The following is a 20283-nucleotide window of genomic DNA, read 5'->3' as shown; positions in this document are numbered from 1 at the left end:
CTTGTTCAAGTCCAAAATCTGGTTCGTTGGATGATCTGTTATAAATAATGTTACTATAGTAAAAGAAAAAGGCAAATGTGAAAAGTCAGAATCATTTCACATCAAATTTCCCCATCTTCTATTGAAAAGAACTTGGAAGCCCGCATGGACAGGTTTATTGTTGGCAGATTCTGTTGTTTTTCTGTAGGATCCACCAATATTATTCTGATATGTGTGAATGGCATTATTTTACTGCTTGGTTGAGGCTAGCAGTTTAGATTGTTGAAAGTGTTTGATCTGAAGCTCCGTGCATAGTATATTGTGGTAGACGAATTCTAGAATACATGGAATGAACCGTTTGAAAGAATGAAAAATGAAAAAAAAATGCATTGGACCATCTGCGTTAACCCAAGAAATGTAGAGAGAAAAAGGAGGGACTGAAAAAAAAAATTATGAACTATTTGTACCAATACTCACTTGGTATCCGACTCCTGCTGACAGCGCCGATACAGAGGTTCCACTTTTTCCTGCACGGATCTTCTCAACCCAAGAAATGTGTTACTCATACTTAATGTATATAAAGCCTTAGATTTGGGTTCTCATGTCCTGCAGGCACTGGAAGAATAATCAGATATGTGACTCCAGGCCCATAGGGTTACTCCAAATGGTAGACATCAAATCTATATTTTTATTGAAACATAGTCCTGGAAAACAATCAGCAGTCAGTAGTTATTGGTCAAAAATCTTTCTAGTGACCTAGGAACTTGAAATGGAAAAAAGACTGCTGTTGTAGGTTAATCTCAATTGACCTTGAAGGTATTCTGGAACATTTGGTTAAGTGAAGCATGGAATTAACTAAAGTTTTAAAATATAGTAAAAATTCTAATAGGTGCAGGGTTAAAGAATATTCTTGATTAAAAGATCTCACAGTCATTAAATATTAAATGAAACTCCCTTATTATTGGTTCCATCAGAGCGGTCTTCCATTTCTGGTCTTGTGAAACAATATATTGTGTTTCTTTGCTAGTAACACGAGTTTGGTTATTAGACTTTCTGAATGATCAAAAACAGAACTAAAAATGTCACTGTATCGTATTAAAACAGATTTGGTATGCCGCAGTCAAGAAAACTGGAAAGGCAGATGGGAAATATGAAATAAGTGCTAAGATACTGTTTAATACTACATGTGATGAAGAAGGTCAACAAATAGTCCAAGCAGTAAAACCGCAAAACCATAAGGAGCCACATCACTATTGACAAACTATTGTTAGATTCTGATCCATCAGATGAAGGATGGACTATAGGGTCATAGTAATTGAAAAGAAAGACTATGATGAGCCGCTTACTCTTAATAACTTAAAGGGGTTTTCCATAAATAATGATTTTTTTTAGCTAGTGCCCGCAGTCTGCCTCCTGAAACAAAACATTCATGATTACCTGCTTTCCGTCACCCTGGTCATCTGCGCTGTATCCATCTTCCGGTCCCCGCACTGTTTACATCTGGTGGTGCATGGACATGGTTACAGGCACCTCTCCAGGTAATAGCTGACTTCAGCGGTGAAGTAGCAACAAGCAGCATGTCATCACAGAAGTCATTGGCTGGAGCAGTGCATGTGACCATGCTCTTGCACTGCCAGAAGAAAACAGTGTGGTGACCAGAAGGTGGACACAGTGGAGGCAGCATGAAGGACCGAAGAGGTGTGGAGCAGTATGAATCTTCTGTTTCAAGAAAGGAGTTTTAAAACTCCTTTAACCAACATGGGGCCTATATTTTTGCACAGGGGTCCTCTATAGTGTATGTTCACCCCAGTCACTCTTTTTCATAGCACTGTTCAGCCAGTATTAACATATATTTAAACTAATAGAAGCTATTCACACCCACTCTGGACAGAGCTCGAAATTAGGTGAGCACTGCCCATAGTGGTTGTGAATAGCGTCTAAAAGTTTAAATGTATGCTATGAGTAAAAGCCCCTTTACACAGGCCAACTGTGCCAGCAATTATTAGGAACAAATGATTTGTCCCATTAATTGTCTGATTGTGAGCGTGTTTACATGTAGCACTCACCTCTGCTGTATGGGGATAAGTGATTGCTGTTTCTAACGCTTGTCTCCATACAGATTCCTTGTTTCTGGGCGGCAGATCCCTGTTTACACAGGATTTTCTGCTTCCCATAAACAATTATTTTGGTGTCATCTAATGGACCACTGTTCATCACGTGATCAATGGCAATTTTACAACGGCCAATTATTGGGAATGAATGTTTCTAGGAATGCCTCTTTCTGATAATTGCCCCTATCATTGGCTGGTGTAAAGCGGCCTTAACAGTGGTGTATCCACTTTAAATGCATAAGTGTTCATCTATTTTACAGCTTGTGTTGGTAGATGTTTAATATTCTTCAACAAAACTCATAGTTTTACTACTGGACTGTTCGTGATCACACCAGAATGGAGTATGAGCGATTGAATTCCACTATCTCTGGTCAGTCAACTGGACATTGTCTGCTTTTGCTTTTAACAATAGGATACTGTAGTAAAACTACTTGACAGCCTCAGAAAAGGCTAAACATTAAGGAAGAATTTATCAAGCCCTGCACTCCAGAATTCTAGCTTCAAAAAGTCTCAGAATAAAGCTTTGTGACTTATTAGCTAAATATTTTTTTACTCTCACTCACTCCAATTTTGAATAGTGGGTGGGAAAGTGGATGTGGTTAGCCTGTCGAGCTGATTTAAGCCAGATCAACTTAATCTTACTCCAGTAAATGGGTTGAGTAAGAAATGGAGAACAGCTCAAGACAGAGGTGTTAGATTTAAAGATACACCAGATTTATCAATCATCATGCAACATTTGCTAAGTTTGGCCTAAATTATGGCAACGCTCCAACAAAATTGACTTTAAAAAATTCCCCTCATTATAAATCTCCATCAAAATCTAGGAGAGAATCATCTGGTATTAAACCATGAATTGCTCCCAGGAAACAAAACCTCAGGCTAGTGGACTCAAAAGTGGCCAATAAAATAAACAGGGAGGCCAAAGTGAAAACATTGGGTATAATACATAACATATAATTGGCGAACTGTGCTGAGACGGATCAGACGGACATGGAGATTGTTATGAACTGCAAACAGATGTTTCATTTCTATGGACAGACCAAAAATAACAAAAGAAGTAAAAACACAGGAACAAAGTGTGAAGAGAAAGCAGCACCTACAGATGTAGCACATGTCATTTTATAGATTGTGTATACTGCTGTAGTAGGATGATGTCACATCTGGATAACGGCTGACAGGAAGATATTCTTTTTAAATATTTTTTTAATTTAACATGGAGAAGAATGACAAAGAGGGTCATCAAATAATCTAGAATAATGGTGTTATGCAGTAGTACAGGGCTGGCCAACCTGCGGCTCTCCAGCTGTTGCAAAACTACATCTCCCAGCATGAAAAGACTGCCTACAGCTATCAGCCTACAGCAGGGCATGGTGGGAATTGTACTTTTACAACAGCTGGGGAGCCTCAGGTTGGCCAGCCCTGCAGTAGTACAACAGTAGAAAACTTTGTCATACAGCTGTCAAGCAAGTAATAATCTCCATCCATTGTATGTACAAAATGGTGGAATGTAAGGAAAGTTAATAGGATAGATTGCTGGAGGACCGACAGTAGAAGAAAAGTTGAAGGAAAAAAACTGCCTAAAAGGTTGCAGGGGGAATGTAAAAGGGAAAAAATAGGAGGACAGTCTATGAGTTGGCTGGAGCAAGTACATAGCTAGGGGTGAGGGCAAATGGGTTTGTACCCAGGGTGGTGGTTGCTGAGGAGCACAAACAAGGTACATTGCATTGGTTAGGGTATTAAGATATTGAGTAAGGATGGTAAGCTAAACCTTTGACCTGGGTGAAGGAAATCCTACTTTGACCCCGTGTTACTGTGGCGACCTTTGTCCGCCGATGCCTGCTATCCCAGGCGGGTGCGGCAGTTGCTCCACTCAGTGTTTGTGTATTGGGCTAGTATTCAGTGAAACCTTGCTGTAGCACTAGAAAGGTTAACCTTCCCTTTTGCTTTCGGTTCAGCAGCTTCAGCAGCTTACTATGGTGCTGATCAATCCTCCTATTTATTCTGGCCACTTTGTTCCACCCCTTTGTCTTAGATTCGATATTCTATGCTTTGTAGTCCTAGTGAAGGTGTGTTTTTGCTGTCTATCTACCCATGTACCAACCCTGATCCTCCGCTGCCTGTCTTGACCTTGGATTTGTTTTACGGATATGCTAGAACTCTGCCTGTCTAGACCTCAGATTTGTTTAACAGACGCACAAAGTATTGTCTGCTCCTTCGGTGCTTTGCACTAGTGTCTCTGGTCCCTACAAGTTAGCTGATAACTATACCAGGACTATTCCAAGTGGTAGCGGCCTGGTGGCTCCCCTGCATTGAAGACCAGATTCCTGTATAGGGGTTAAAGGGTGAATACCAAGGGACTGCCAGGACAATGCCCTTAGGATTAGCCCAAAGCAAAATAAGTTAGTTTGCACAGTGGCTCCATGCCCACTGCCCGTTACATACTGGCCCAGAGGAAGAAAAAGGGAAAGATCCTAGTAATAAATTAATTTTAGATAGATAGTGTTGCAATTTGGGCATGGGGGTGGGGTCGGAGATGAAAGATCCACACACTTCAACAGGTTAAAAGTCCAAATATTGTTTATATCTTCCAAGCAGCACAGTGGCATCCAAGTTCAACATTCACTTGGTTGAACCCACGGCAACATGAACCATAATAGAAACAAAAAAAAAAAAAATCTGCCCCTCTGGGTGCTAACTATAAATAAGGTTACCTTACTTATCTCTCAGCATCAACATTATATCAGGCTTTGAACAGCAAGCAGATGCAGCTTCCAGGCACTGATCCTTAATGGACTTTGCAGCCCTGTTATGAGGTCAATAGCTACACCTGGGTTGCCTCAGGCTAGGAGAAAGTGGTGTATTGGTGTGGGAGGGAATGCCAAGTTCCATTACAACATCTACCTGCCATTCCATAAAAATCCAGCCCATAAAACAACTTCACTTTACTGAAGCAACCCAGCTTTCCTGGATTCTTTTACCTTACCCATCTAAGCATTCTAGGTGAAATATACTCCCCCTCCAGTACCTTTATAGACACAGTGTTACAAAAGAGAGAGGTAGATAGATAGTTAGATCCAAAAAACGAGGTAGCACTCCGAAATAAATTGGGTCATCACCTTTTCACCTGAAGTCGGAGAGCTGCCTCTTTTTTGGATTTAGTATACAGTGGAAGAGACGCCTGCCTTCCCTGAGGATTTGCACCCTATCTAAGTTATCTATCTGTGCTGCTGCTTTATCTGTGTTTGTAGATAGATAGATTAACAAGAACAGAGGTGCTGTACTTGAAAATGCATAATATATAGCATATTATATGCAAAAGTATGTCCTGAAAAAGCAAATACTAAATATAGGTTAATAGGTTATCCACAGTATTTCCTAAGTAGACTTCCTAAAGATATTACTGAAATACAGTTACCCAAAGTACAGTACACATTAATGCATTCCTTACCTGCAGGAGGCATGGAATGTATTTCAGTACATGACACAACTTCTTCATACTTCACTCCAAACATCCAGCTAAGACTTTTTTATGATGCTCAAAGCAAAATTTGCAAAATGTAGACAGACAGAAAGGGGAATGGGGGAAAATTAATTACCAATATTTATGCAAATATTTATACCTTAAATAAAGATATCACTATTACTTTGCCTTACACTAATCGCCAAACTAGCTGCATGCGCCTTACTGAACTAGCTACCGCTAATAAAACACACTACACAGTAGGTACAAATAACACACAATATTTATTGATACCTACGGTACACAAAATAATGACGCATACAATACACTAACAGTATAGCACTAAAAATACAGTACTAACTACACTACACAATCCCAAATTCCACCCACAAACTTTAGCTTCATCAGTGACACCACTTACAATACCTACTGGCGTTAGGGGGGGGGGGCAAACTGGGAAAAAGCATAGTCATTATACTTGGGGACACCCTGTGTATACAAGTCTAATTTAGACTCTATTTTTGAAATATTTCTGTGGGGATTCAAACTCACAACCATCTACATTAAAGGCAAGAACATTAAAGTGAACCTGTCATCAGCTTTATGCTGACCTCACTGAGGGCAGCATAAAATAGTGACAGAAATGCTGATGTCAGCGATGTGTCACTCATGAGCTAAAAGTAAGTGGTTGCTGAGAACCAGCATCATAATCATTGCAGCCCAGGCCTTGAAAAGAGTCAAATCTACCTGAGAAGAGTCATGGTTATTGATAATCTCCTGCTCTCTCGCCCATCTGCTGATGATTGGCAGTTCTCTCCTAGAGAGAAAGGGAGAAAACTAGGTAAAGGACTGTCAGTCATCAGCAGGTGGGCAGGAGAGCAAGAATCCATGAATCACCATGACTCTTCTCAGGTGGCCGTGACTCTTTTCCAGGCCTAGTCTGCAAGGATTGTAATGTTGGTTCTCGGCAACCACTTACTATTAACTTGTAAATGACAGACCGCTGAAATCAACTCACCTGTCTCTACTTTATTCTGCTGTTAGTATGGGCTACATAAAGTTGATGACACGTTCCCTTTAACCACTGGGCTACAGAGCTCAATGCTACGTCATTGCTGAAAAACCTCATAGAAGTTTCTCTTGTATAATACAAAAGAAACGTCTATGAGTTTTTTTAACAAGAGAAACTTCTATGAGGACTTTCAGCAATGATTTAGCATTGAGCTCTATAGACCAGTGGTTAAGGTTCTTACCTTTAATGTAGAAGGTTGTGAGATCGAATGCCCACAGAAACATTTTCAAAATAGAGGCAAAATAAAACCTAAGTTCACAGGGTGTCCCTAATAGTGAAAAATTCGATTTTATTAAGAAAAAAAAATGGAGCAAAACGTAAAATATGATCAAAAAAAGAGAATTGCCTTTTTAAATTTTTTTCTGTTACGCCATTCACCATATGGGCTAACTTTTTAAAATATTTTAATTGTATGGGTGTTTTCGCATGCGGCGATGCCCATAGTGCTATTTTTATGTGTTTGTTTCTTTTTATTTTGGGGAATGGGGCTGATTTTAATTTTTACGTTTTATTTTATATTTTCAAAAGTTTTTTTTTTTTTTTTTACTTTTTGTTAAGTCCCCCAAGTGGACCACAACTTACTATCATCAGATGTAAATTGCTCTATTAGTCTGTATAGAAATCACTATATCACAGTTCAGTGCTGCCATCTAGTGGCCTTAACTGGGGTATACTAACAATGAGCCTGAAGCCTAGTACAGCCTATAAGAACAGGGTGCTTTCCCCGATCTCTGCAGGGGAAAAGCGCGCCTGAAGAGGAATCCCTCGCTTTCAGTTTTTAACACTCTCAGATATCGTGAGTGAGGGGAACTCATTGCTGTGAGGGGAAGGGACATGTGGCGTAATCTGGGGCCATGAGGGTAAATCTGTGAGAGGGGGCCGGAATCGACAGAATGTAACTGTGTTGTTAGTACATTATTACAAGATTTGGGGCCCCACTTTTGATTTTGCCCAGGGCCACATTTTGTCTAAAACTGGTCCTGCATATAGAGAAAGAATGTCCACTACCTGATGGCTACAAACTCTGCAGAATTACTACTTTGGATGCTAGTGGTCTCCAATCTGTAGCTCTCCAACTTTTACAAAACTATAACTCCTAGCAAGCCATGACATCCCGTGACAGTAGTTGCAGTTTTCTCACAGTTGAAGAGCCACAGGTTAAAGACCTCTGCTGTAGACAGTCAAATAGTGGCGGGGGTGGATATAGACAGTAGAGGGACCCTGTGCAAAAATAATATATGGGCCTTTTGGTGTTTAATAACAGTTAATTTATCAAGAGTGCAAGGCCCATCACAGAGCTCCTTACTATGACTCTATAATCAATCCTTCACCTAATAGATCAGAATCTATTAGTAACTTTGAGGAAAGGGAACCTTGCTGCCCTTTTATATTATGGCTACACCAATGGTATGTCTGCCACAATATAGCCTCTACAGGTCCACTAGGTCTTAGGTGCAAGTCATGGTGCACCCCAAAACAATCCCCATTATCAGTATCCATGTTACCAAAATAAAATCATTTTTATTATTACCTTCACTTTTCAAGAAATCCTCCCAATGTACCAGTTATCTAAATGTAGGAGTGGTTTCTCTCTCTAACCCCACCCCCATGTCTTTCCTTTATAGATAATCCTTTTCCTATCCTATGTATTTTGGCTTAGGGCTCTTTCACACTTGCGTTGTTGGGATCCGGCATGCACTTCCGTTGCCGGAGGTGCCCACCGGATCCGGAAAAACGCAAGTGTACTGAAAGCATTTGAAGACGGAACCGTCTTCCAAATGCTTTCAGTGTTACTATGGCACCCAGGACGCTATTAAAGTCCTGGTTGCCATAGTAGGAGCGGGGATCGGGGGAGCGGTATACTTACAGTCCCTGCGGCTCCCGGGGCGCTCCAGAATGACGTCAGAGCGCCCCATGCGCATGAATGACGTGATCCATGCGATCACATGATCCATGCGCTTGGGGCGCCCTGACGTCACTCTGGAGCGCCCGGGGAGCCGCACGGACGGTAAGTATACTGCTCCCCCGCTCCCCGCTGCACTTTAACATGGCTGTCGGGACTTTAGCGTCCCGGCAGCCATGGTAACCATTCAGAAAAAGCTAAATGTCGGCTCCGGCAATGCGCCGAATTGACGTTTAGCTTAAGGCCGGACCCGGATCAATGCCTTCCAATGGGCATTAATTCCGGATCCGGCCTTGCGGCAAGTGTTCCGGATTTTTGGCCGGAGCAAAAAGCGCAGCATGCTGCGGTATTTTCTCCGGCCAAAAAACGTTCCGTTCCGGAACTGAAGACATCCTGATGCATCCTGAACGGATTTCTCTCCATTCAGAATGCATTAGGATAATCCTGATCAGGATTCTTCCGGCATAGAGCCCCGACGACAGAACTCTATGCCGGAAGACAATAACGCAGGTGTGAAAGAGCCCTTAGAGCAGGAAAAAATCTGAACAGTTTTTTATGAAGTGAAAAAGTAAAATAAACAAAGAAAAGGCATCAAATTAGAATCAGCCTTCTTTCAAGTATAATGATGCAACCACAATCTACTAATCCCAGGGGACTAGTTACGTGGCTTTGTTCCAGGTCGTTCCACTTCATCATCACAGCAGAATCCCTTATTAACCTAATTACATGGTTATCAATATGTCTTACTTGTAACAATAAGAATTGTAACCAGACTAGAGGGGCCCCTCAGTAGTACATCTGTAATCTCAGTGAACCCCTTCTCGAAAAAGCATTTCATGCACATGCAGTTCTAAATAGACTAGTATGGTAAAACAATGTACACCTTTAGCAATTCAACTGATTAGAGAAGGACATCTAGTATAGTATAGACATGGACGTGTACGGTAGGCTTAGGTTTCCACATAGATCTTTGGTCCCCAATAGACAACATTTTAGCTTGACCTCAGTATTTCCATATGGTAGTAAACGGTTTTGGGACAAATGAAAGAAAGCTTATGGCCTATTGAGATTAAATGAGGGTCACAAGAACCTGCAATTTTACCATGACCAATTGCCACTGTACAGCCCTAGCCATTTAAAATATAGTGAATTTTTAAAACCAGCACCTGAATGTGATTACTTTTGCAACTGCATGTAATTAAAACATTAATATAGCCACTGAGTAATTCAATAAAATCTATCTGTATAGTGCCACCTTATTAGGTGGACACACATACTGTTACAACCAGAGGGTAGGACCCACTGGTAAAACCAGAGGGTGTGGATTCTTTGTGTCTATCAAGGGATGGCAGCCACTAACCCCTAGAGCAGGGATGGCCAACCTGCGGCTCTCCAGCTGTTGCAAAACTACAATTCCCACCATGCCCTGCTGTAGGCTGAAAGCTGTAAGCAGTCTAGGCATGCTGGGAGTTGTAGTTTTGGAACAGCTGAAGAGCCACAGGTTGGCCATTCCTGCCCTAGAGTGTTATTCATCACTCTCACAGGAGACATATATAAAAAAAAAAAAGGAAAACAGCACTACTCACTGAATAGATTCAGAAAAGTCCCAATGGTGGCGGTGCCAGCGGTGTTGGGTCCAAGCCCAATGGGCCCCCGTTAATCCATAGAAAAAATTGAAAACTGCAGCACTCTCTGTCTTCAATAGTATGTCGTTTTATTCACCAACTGTGCGACGTTTCGACTTCACAGAGTCTTTCTCAAGCATATCTAGCATATAAGTTACAGCAGTGAGAGACTTATTTATATATGACTGAAACCAAATAGCTAATTGAATTGGGGGACCGCCGTATCCAGGGTCCACCCACCAACCGTTGTCTCACAGGAGACAGGACAGAACTCAGCAAACTGAACCACTACCTACGGGATTACATGGTTGACAGCTGACACAGAGTCAGACAACAGGCAACGCTCCAATAGCACAAGTTGCAGTAAGAAACGGAGATAGAGTGAACTGAGTCCAATAGCAGACACGGTGGTGAGAAGTGGTATTGCAGAGAAGACCGTAGTAAAGGCAGCAGCGGATGATGATGATTGTCAGAGGCAGAAGCTGAAGCGTGGTCAGAGACAAGCCAGAGGTCAGAAGCCAGTGTCCAATAGTAGCGTGGTACAGAGGATGAGACAGGCTCAGACAGGTCCAGTAGTCGATGCAGGCGGCAGGCAAACAGAATTCTCAAACAGGCTGGGTCCAAAACAGAAGATCAGAACAGAACATCTTTGCTATTACTGATAGTAACTCAATGCTCAGGCAACTTCCTGGAAGAGGAAGCTGCTTTTTAACCTTGTAACCCGCCATGCTGGGTGGAAAGAAGCATGCGCCCCTGGAAGCATAAATGACAGGAAGCAGTGGGTGCATGCACCAATGGGATGCCAGCATGGGTTGGAGAATGGAGGCACACGCCTGCCACATCTGGTGGAGACAGCAGCAGGCAGCGAGGCAGGAGTTGCTGGGGATATGACAGGTGAGACAGCAAGAGGTATAGCAAAAGGCCCAGGCCTAACACATACTCAGTTCCACCCTTTAACTGCCATCATCCTATCTACTGTTAGTAGGTGTGACAGTTACAGAGAGCGAGCTGTAGCAGAAAGGACACACACCCTGAGAAAGGACACAACCCTAAGTTACCAGCTTGAAGTATATCTTGCAGAGCAATGAATGGGGAGAGCTCTGGATCCATGTGAGCTACATGGCTTGTTCTAATTTTGCTAGAAAGAGATTGTCATATACTATATGATGTCTGTTAGAAGGGGTCTCCCTCCAAGAATCAGCCACAATGATGAAAAATAAAATTTAAGGGGAGGGGGAAATTTATCACATGAGTTTGTATTAGCGTATTTTAATTCAAATGTCACACCGTTCAAGCAGACCATGGAGACCTATCACAGCAGTCACTGAACAAGCCACTTCATGGTCCTGTGGGGTCTGAAAGAAGCCAGAAACAGAGCAGCACGGACATGGGGTAACTGTGGCCAGGTGTTTTTCTATGGGCTACACATTAGGAACAATTGGGTTGCCAGCCCCTAGGCCAGATGACCCCTTTAAAAAGTGAAAGAACCTCTAATGGAGGCTCTGTGGGAATATACTTTATAAACAGATCATAAAGTGATAGAACCCCTAATGGAGGCTCTGTGAGAGTGAATGAACAGAGCCTAGCATTTCTGGACACCATATGGTTGGACTACTCATGATAGTAGAAAAAACTCAAATCCCTACAGAAATACATTAGAAATAGAAAGCCATCACATTAATTAAAAACATATATAAATATATAATACATAAGGACGCTTCTGGAAAATATACAGCATTGCTCTAAGTACAAATGAATATTAAAGGGGTTCTCCGGGAATATAGAAAATGAAAATAATTAAATAATACATTATTATAAATATATTCCCAAATACATTAAATTATTTATAATGGCTTGTTTTGTCTGGGGAGCGAGCATTCATCAGGAGAAATAAAATGGCCGCCGTCCTATCAGTACACACAGAACCTCTCCTAATCACACAGCAGGACAAGTTACTTCACAACACTGAGCTAAAGAGCTGCCTCGTCCTCCTCTCTGCTCTGCTTGTCAGGGATTATGATTCTGAATACAGTTTAATATTATCTTCAGGTGAATCTTTGTAGAAATGGAGGAAACATGAATTACAGAGAAGAAGGTTTGAGATGTGGCTAATGACCAGCAGCTCTTGTATGCTGTCTCCATTACCATAGTCCCAAATTACCACAGTCTGTCCTGTCCGTCCTCTCTGTACTCCATGTTTCCTCATGAACTCCATTACTACATAATTAGCTGAAGATCATATTAGGCTCCATTCACACATCCGTATGTGTTTTGCGGATCCACTAATCCGCAAAACACGGACACCGGCAATGTGCGTTCCGCATTTTGCGGGCCGCACATCGCCGGCACTATAATAGAAAATGCCTAATCTTGTCCGTAATTGTGGACAAGAATAGGACATGTTCTATTTTTTTCGGGAACGGAATTGTGGACCCGGAAGTGCGGATCCACATCGTGTGGCCCCATAGAAATGAATGGGTCCGCAATTCCGTTCCGCAAAATGTGGAACAGTATTGCGGACGTGTGAATGGAGCCTTTAACTGTATTCAGGATCATAATCCCTGACAAGTAGAGCGGAGAGGAGGATGAGGCAGCTCTTTACCTCAGTGTTGTACAGTAACTTGTCTTGTGTGTGATTAGGACAGATTTTGTGTGTATTAATAGGATGGCGGCAATTTTGTTTCTCCTAATCATTGCTCCCCAGAAATAACAAGCCACTATAACTAATGAAAGGTATTTCGAAATACAGGGTGGGCCATTTATATGGATACACCTTAATAAAATGGGAATGTTTGGCGATATTAACTTCCTGTTTGTGGCACATTAGTATATGTGAGGGGGGGAAACTTTTCAAGATGGGTGGTGACCATGGCGGGCATTTTGAAGTCGGCCATTTTGAATCCAACTTTTGTTTTTTCAATAGGAAGAGGGTCCATATAAATGGCCCACCCTGTATATTTATAATAAAATAATATTTAAGTATTTTTCTTTACAACTAAAATTGGAAATTAAAGTAGAATATGTATTACTTGTGTGTCTTTTGATTCATATATATATTTATATCTATGGAGATCATACATTTCCAAAGTATCAGAGGAAAAGATGAGGTGGGGAACATCACATTAGATTCTGAGTAACCCAACTCCAGTATGTCTGAAATTTAATTACATAATTGGATTTATTTTGGCACAATGCCCTCTAGCAGGAATGTGCAGCAGCTGATAACTCAGTTCAGACTTAATTGTAATTCTATGTATTGTGACAAGAGTATAATCATTGAGTTCTCTGATGTATGGTGTAGGCCCAGATGCCTAGACACGACACTGGAGACATTACTAGTCTGTTTCACATCATGTTCTAATAAAAGATCAGCAATCACTGTTTTCTCTATACTGCAGGTTATAATGAGTTTAGTAGAAGGCAACGATATATATTTCTCGGGGGCCTCCTCAGAAGCTTCAGGTCCCATGAGCACAGCAGCAAATTCACAAAGTTTAATGATAAGGCTGGTAGCTGGTCATCTCGCATCATTTAGAAATTATGTTTAATTAATTATCCAGATTATTCTTTCAGTAACTAGTACTACACCTCCAGTTCTGCTGTGTCTCGTTAAAGGGGTTATCTGAGATTACATAAATACAGTGTGCAAAGCTAATATTTAAAGAGGTATCCCGTTTAGGACAAGTTATCCCCTATCCACAGCATAGGGCATAACTATCAGATCTGTGGGGTCTTACCGCTGGGAACCCCACCAATCACGAGAAAGGGGACCCAATGGAGCCCCCTAAAATGGACAGAGAGGCTAGTCGGAAAAGTGTGCTGCTGCTCCATTCATTTCTATGGGAGAGCTGGAGATAGCTGAGTACAGCACCATCAGAAAGATGGTGTGCTCCCTGGTACAACAAATATTGATTGTGGAAGGCCATGTGCGAAGGAGATCGATTAAGGAAACGCAAGAGAAGTACCCAGGAACAAAATCACCAGCTAAATGCTGTATTTAGAGTCTGGTTCGGAAATGGCATCAAACTGGCTCTGTTGTAAACATGAATAAACCGAGGTCCCCATCAATCAGGGCAGCTAAAGTTGTGCATGAAATTCAGTAACGGTTTGCAAGTAGCCCCGAAAAATAAACTCAAAGACTGTCTCAGCAAGTTGGTGTATCAGGAACGACGTGAACCTGAAACCGTACTAAATAATATGTGTGCAGGAACTGAAAGAGTCTGACAAAGCTAAACGTGTGTACTTGGTTGCTGACAGACATTTGGCGAAGTGCGCCGCATAATTTTTTTTACGCATTTAGGCCACGTTTCTAACTCTGTCCAAAACATAACTAAACACCTAATACCACCCAGTCCCCTAGATGCCCCCATAAAGTAATTATTCCCTCTTCATGCCACCACACAGTAGTTATGCCAGCATTTTTCCCATTCACAGATTATGCCCAGATATGTGCCTCCTTCACAGTAGTTATGCCCAGATATGTACCCCCTCACAGTATTCATGCCAGATATGTGCCCACTGCCCCCTCACAGTATTTATGCCCAGAAATGTGACCCTTCACAGTATTTATGCCCAGATATGTGCCTCCTCACAGTATTTATGTCCAGAGATGTGCCCCCTCACAGTAGCGATTCACAGATAGGTGCCTTCTCACAGTAATATGCCCAGTTATGTGCCCCATCACAGTAGTTATGCCCAGTTATGTGCCCCCCGCAGTAGTTATGTCCATTTATGTGCCCCTGCAAAGTATTAAGCCCAGCTGTTCCTCCTCACAGTAATATGCCCAGCTTTGGCCCCTAACAACAATATGCCCAGTTGTGACCCCTCACAATAATATGCCCAGTGGTGCCCCCTCACAGTAATATGCCCAGTGGTGCCCCCTCACAGTAATATGCATAGCTGTGCCACCTGACAATAATATGTCCAGTAAAGTGCCCCTTTCACAGGCAGTAAAAAAAAGTCACTGAAATCCGTGACTGTCCCGCCGCATCCGGGACGGTTGGGAGGTATGCTATACCTCATGACAGACGAAGCTTGGTTTCATTTATCAGGTCACGTAAATTCTCAGAAAACGAGGTACTGGTCCCCTGAGAATCCCCATTTGACTCACAAAACACCACTTTACGACAAGTTTGGTGCGCAGTGTCAGAAACACGAATAGTGGGTCCAATTCAAATGTGAATACCACAATTTACCTGGACACCTTTGAACAGTCTTATAACCAACTAACACCAGAAGAAAAAATGCCCTGCTTTTTCCAACAAAATGCTGCACCTCACGGAACTCACTGGCACGGGATCATGAACTGTTTACGGAGGAGCAAACTGTGAGCAAGGCGTTATGGCCACCGCGTTCCCCAGACTTATCCACATTTGATTTTTATCTATGGGAAAATTTAAAACAGAAAGTGTCCGCTAACAATCCACGTCCCCTGGATGATCTCAGGGAAAACATCACAAACACTATCCGCAGCATCACTGTTGAAGAGCTGCAAAGAGTATCCGCCAATGTAATCCGGCGTGCCCAAAGATGCAGAGATGTAAATGGGGACCACTTTCAGTATCTTTTGTAAAAAAAAGGCTATCCACTTGCTCGTTCATCTTGTCATACTATCGCTGGAGGTGGGCTACTTTTTCGTGGGCCACTGTGTTTTATTAGCATTATTACCACATCATCCCAGTTATATCTAGATCCAGTGTCCACATAACACTGCCATACAGTGCAATATCATTCCAAAATATGGCTAAACTATGAGATCCATATAATAATTACAAGCACCAATAGTATTGCTACTATGCAGCAAATGGCACAGCTATATAATGGCCAAATTAATACAAAAGCGCAGATACAACTGCTTCAGTCACAATGTCCATGGCAGTAATAGAGCATTGCTAATGGGGCCATCAGCTCCAGTCATAGTGCCCCAATCATAGAACCAGTCACAGTGTGTCTGTATGAGATCCAGCCACAGGGTCCCAAAATTAGTCCCAGCCACTCTTTCTACACTGATGTCCTATACAATGTTGTAGATACCACAGCACACCACTCTGACCAGTCCAACTGACACTCAATTAGCAGTGCATCCTTTCACCGGCGCAGTCTCAGGGCCCCTGTGCCTGTAGAAAAATTTATAATATACTAGTCAACCATTGAAGTGGAATAAAGTGTAATACATATATAGTTACCTCTTTATACAATTTAAAAAATCATAAAAGGTATAAACTTCATTTATTGAGAATAGAAGCAATCTACAACAGTGTCATAAGAGGTTATATGGCGTAATGCTTGCAATTTACAGGAAACTTGCGGTTTTCCTGATTTTTCTAGGTGAAAGTTACTCAGGTGTGGAAAAGCAGAGACGATGTCCAAACTGCTAGAGTCACTGCAGACAGGGATTACTCACTTCATATTTTCTCTTCTCGTTAGGTTTCCCTGAGCTTGTGGTTATGTGAATCATATTGAATCATTTATGTTTACGCCGTTAATACATTCATATGCAGTTATAAATGTGTTTTACAGATTTTTCCACTGTTGTCACCTAACTTTTATCTTATGTGTCACATCCTACATTTATAGTAACTCTAATATTATGTCTTTTTGTGCTTTTGTAATCATGCAGCTCAGCCTACCGGTCAGATGTCAGAGATTATGACCAGAGGGTGCTTCTTCGCTTTCCTCAGAGAGTGAAAAATCAAGGAACAGCTGACTTTATGCCAAGCAGACCCCGTTACTCATGGGAATGGCACAGCTGCCACCAGTAAGTGTAACATTTACCTAAGCAGGGGTTTCCAGCATTTTGAAATGTATGACCAAAACCTTAAATGATATAAAACAGAATAATACTCACCTTTGATCCCTCACCATTCCCATGCCACCATTTCCTGTGGCCTTGCCGGTCTCTGTATCCGGACTTCCAGCGATGACGTTTTGACAGTAAGGTACAGTAAGGGAGTCTTCAAATGAAAAACTAAGTTTCGGCTCCCATGTACATCAAAGACTCTTCTTGAAGGCTCTGTCAGCAATTATGTCCCATTTGATGGCAAGAAAAGCACAGCATGCAGCACTATTATTGCTGTCAAAATGATTGACAACATGATGGAATCTCAATGGACCCTGTAATAAGTCAAATGGTTCTTATCCATCAAAGGACACAGATAGAGTCGAGCAACTCGAATCCAACGAAGTGGAATTCGATCCGAATTTCAGAATAGATTCGATCCGCCGTGAAGCCGAAGTTCCTTGTGCTTCATGGTAGCAAATTGAATAGTGTAAACCAAAAAAAAACAAAAAATCATACTTACCTCCTCAATTTGCTTGTGACGGGCCGGCTGCCGCTATCTTGGTTGAAGATCTCGGCTGAAATCCCATTTGTGGTGACGTCGTCGTCTCAGGCAGCGCAAGATTTCATGCCAGATCTTCAAGCAAATAGAGGCAGTAAGTATGATTGAATTTTACACTGTTTTTACTTTCAGATGCCACAATCATGTATGAACGTGGAATCTGAGGGGTACAATGATGGGGAGCAGCACTGTTGCAGCTCCTTGTCATTGCACCCGCTACTTCGTCACAAAGCAAATTTTTTTGTAAAATTCGGCGAAGCAGCCGAATTGAATTTTCCAAAACTTCGCTCATCTCTAGACGCATCAAAATGGAAGCCACAACACAGATGTGACAAGAGCCTGACCCATTGGAAAATGTAAAAATACTTACTTGGTTTTTGTTATAATAGCCTTCATTAAAACTCCAGAATAATATTAAGAAAGTAGAACAGAAAAAAATATATATATATAGTTTTCCATTATATCCTTATAAATTGTATATTATGCCATATCACTAAGTTACTGCATATCCAGGTTTATAATCATGCACTGATGCATAAAGCATGTGCACAATCTAATTTTTAAATTAGTTCTAACACTAATATGTTGTGCATCACTTAGGCCTAAAGGAATCCCAAACTATTACAGGCATTTTAAGTCACCCTGCAATAAAGCCTTGAAAACCTATAGAACATGCCCTATTATTGTCCGCTTTATGGAAAAGGATAGTACTGTTCTATTAGGGGCCAGCTGTTCCGTTCTGCAAAATTCGGAATGCACACAGATGTCATCCGTATTTTTTGCAGATCCGTTTTTTTGAGGACCGCAAAATACATACGGTCGTGTGCAGGAGGCCATAGTCTCTTTAGACCCTAGAATTAGACCTTTCCTTGTACTTTTCAGTAGAAAACCCATCATCATAGATATCCCAGATGTGCTGCTCTTCCGAGAAACCACATACCCACTAGATAGAGCCAAGATTGGGACATACAGCAAGAAGTTCAGTAAATCAGTCTTCTTATAACAATAAAAAAAAAAACTTCCTTGGAACTTTTTGCTGTTGCGAGAAGAATTTCCATCCAATTTTGCTGTGCCTTAAGGGTTTGATTTTGTCAAAGCTTTGTCATTCAACCTTTCAAGAAATGCTGTATCTCATACAGCTATCATAACTGTTTTAGAACAGGAAATTATGAAAATGCTGAACTTCTGAACATCTGGATTTATTTAGCTAAGTGCAAATCTGGTGGCTGCACAATTCATTTTCTTCTGCTAAGTTGAAATATTTGATGATGCACATCTATACTTCCAGACAGTTGAAAGTTTTTTTTTTCCAGTAAATGTACAGCCAGTTTCATTTGTTTTCCTCATTCACTCAAACACTGTCTTCTACATTTTTTTCCAGCACAAGGAATAAGCATTTATAGACAGAATGGCTGAAAAAAAAATACCAATGCATTACCAATATCAATGCTGCACATATTTCAGAATATTGCTATGCACAAAAAAAAAACAGAAGCAATGGTCATGGGCTCTACGAATGGTTTCACATGTGTGCTATTATTTCCATTTTATTTTCCGTTATAGGGAGAGAAAAACTAAAATAAAGGCAGTACCGGATCCGACACTAATGAGTATGATGTGGTTCCACATTTTTACTGGACATAATAGCTCTGGATGCTGCGTTATTTTGTCTTTTTTTTTTTGCATTTTTGCATTTTTTCCAGAGTGTTTGATGTGAATGCAGACGTGAAGTCAGTCTTTAAAACAACAGTACTTATAGTCTTCCAAGTTCAGTTGCCAAAAGCAAATGTTAAGAGTCCACGGCTGAGAATGTGGAAGTGTGGAACGCCAAGATCATGCTAAGGGTAACTAATGTTACCCAACACTGCTGCTTCCTCAGCCATAGTCTGAATTCTAAAACGTACACATTTTAAGACCTATTTTGGCTTTAAGTCAGTATTAGTAAATGAGCTTCTCCAGCTTTGCTTTACTAGCAATCCTATTACCATATCTGTAGGGTAAGCTCGCGTGGCTTGTTTTTCACATGGATTCCGAGATCTATTCCATGCCGCAATCCACATGAAATATGTGTATAGTCAGCATCCAATTGATGTCAGTGGGAATCCACAGCATATGGAATCTTCATCACAGGTGAAAACAGAAGAGACGTGTCATTTCTTGATTTTAAATTTGCAAGGACCTTAGCCAGGTAGCGGCACGCAGATTGCTGCAGGCAGCCAGCACATTATTAAGGCTATGGACCCCTTTAGAATTTTTTTTTTTTTAACTGGAATTCATTTATTCTTGTACTTGAATTGCATGAAACAATTTGCTCAATGCGTCTTCTGTCGCCGGCTCAGTCCCTAATAGTGTGAAATTCGTCCAACAGGCTCTCAAACTTCTCAGTCTGTAGCCCCTCTCTCTGCCCTCCTGAACTAAAATGTAAGCGGACATCTTTACAACCAACTGAAATAAACTTAAATCATAAGGGATTTCAGCTTAATGAGTGTTCAGGAGGGGAAAGAGAGGGCATACAGATGAGCAATCAGAGAGACTGTCTGACAGATTTGACATTGAAAAGGGCTGTGCAGTCTGCAATGTACAAGAATACATGCAGGCTGCATGAGACAAACAGTTGAATATTTTAATTAAAAGCCAATCATGCAAAAATATTTTTAGCCAAAAATGTTGCCATTCAATTAAAAAAATTCCCCCCATAGTCAACTTTATGTCTATATATAATCATGGCTTTGGAGATTTGTATAAAAAGTAATCTGTGACCAGAATGTTTTATCTATTTATATTTTAAAAAAC

The 20283-nt window shown here is 41.2% G+C and overlaps 1 protein-coding gene across 2 annotated transcripts in view; it reads left to right on the top strand.

Annotated features, from left to right (window-relative positions):
• The window catches only part of LOX (lysyl oxidase), a 57183-nt gene that overhangs the window by 25665 nt on the left and 11235 nt on the right, over positions 1-20283 (top strand). For both annotated transcript variants that reach the window (XM_040415943.1, XM_040415944.1), the window contains exon 3: positions 16770-16907. In XM_040415943.1, the coding sequence (XP_040271877.1) occupies positions 16770-16907 (138 nt within the window). The remainder of the gene's footprint in view (positions 1-16769; positions 16908-20283) is intronic.

Source organism: Bufo bufo, chromosome 2, assembly GCF_905171765.1.
Source record: "Bufo bufo chromosome 2, aBufBuf1.1, whole genome shotgun sequence".
NCBI lineage: Eukaryota > Metazoa > Chordata > Amphibia > Anura > Bufonidae > Bufo > Bufo bufo.
This window is presented reverse-complemented; position numbering and strand designations above follow the sequence as displayed.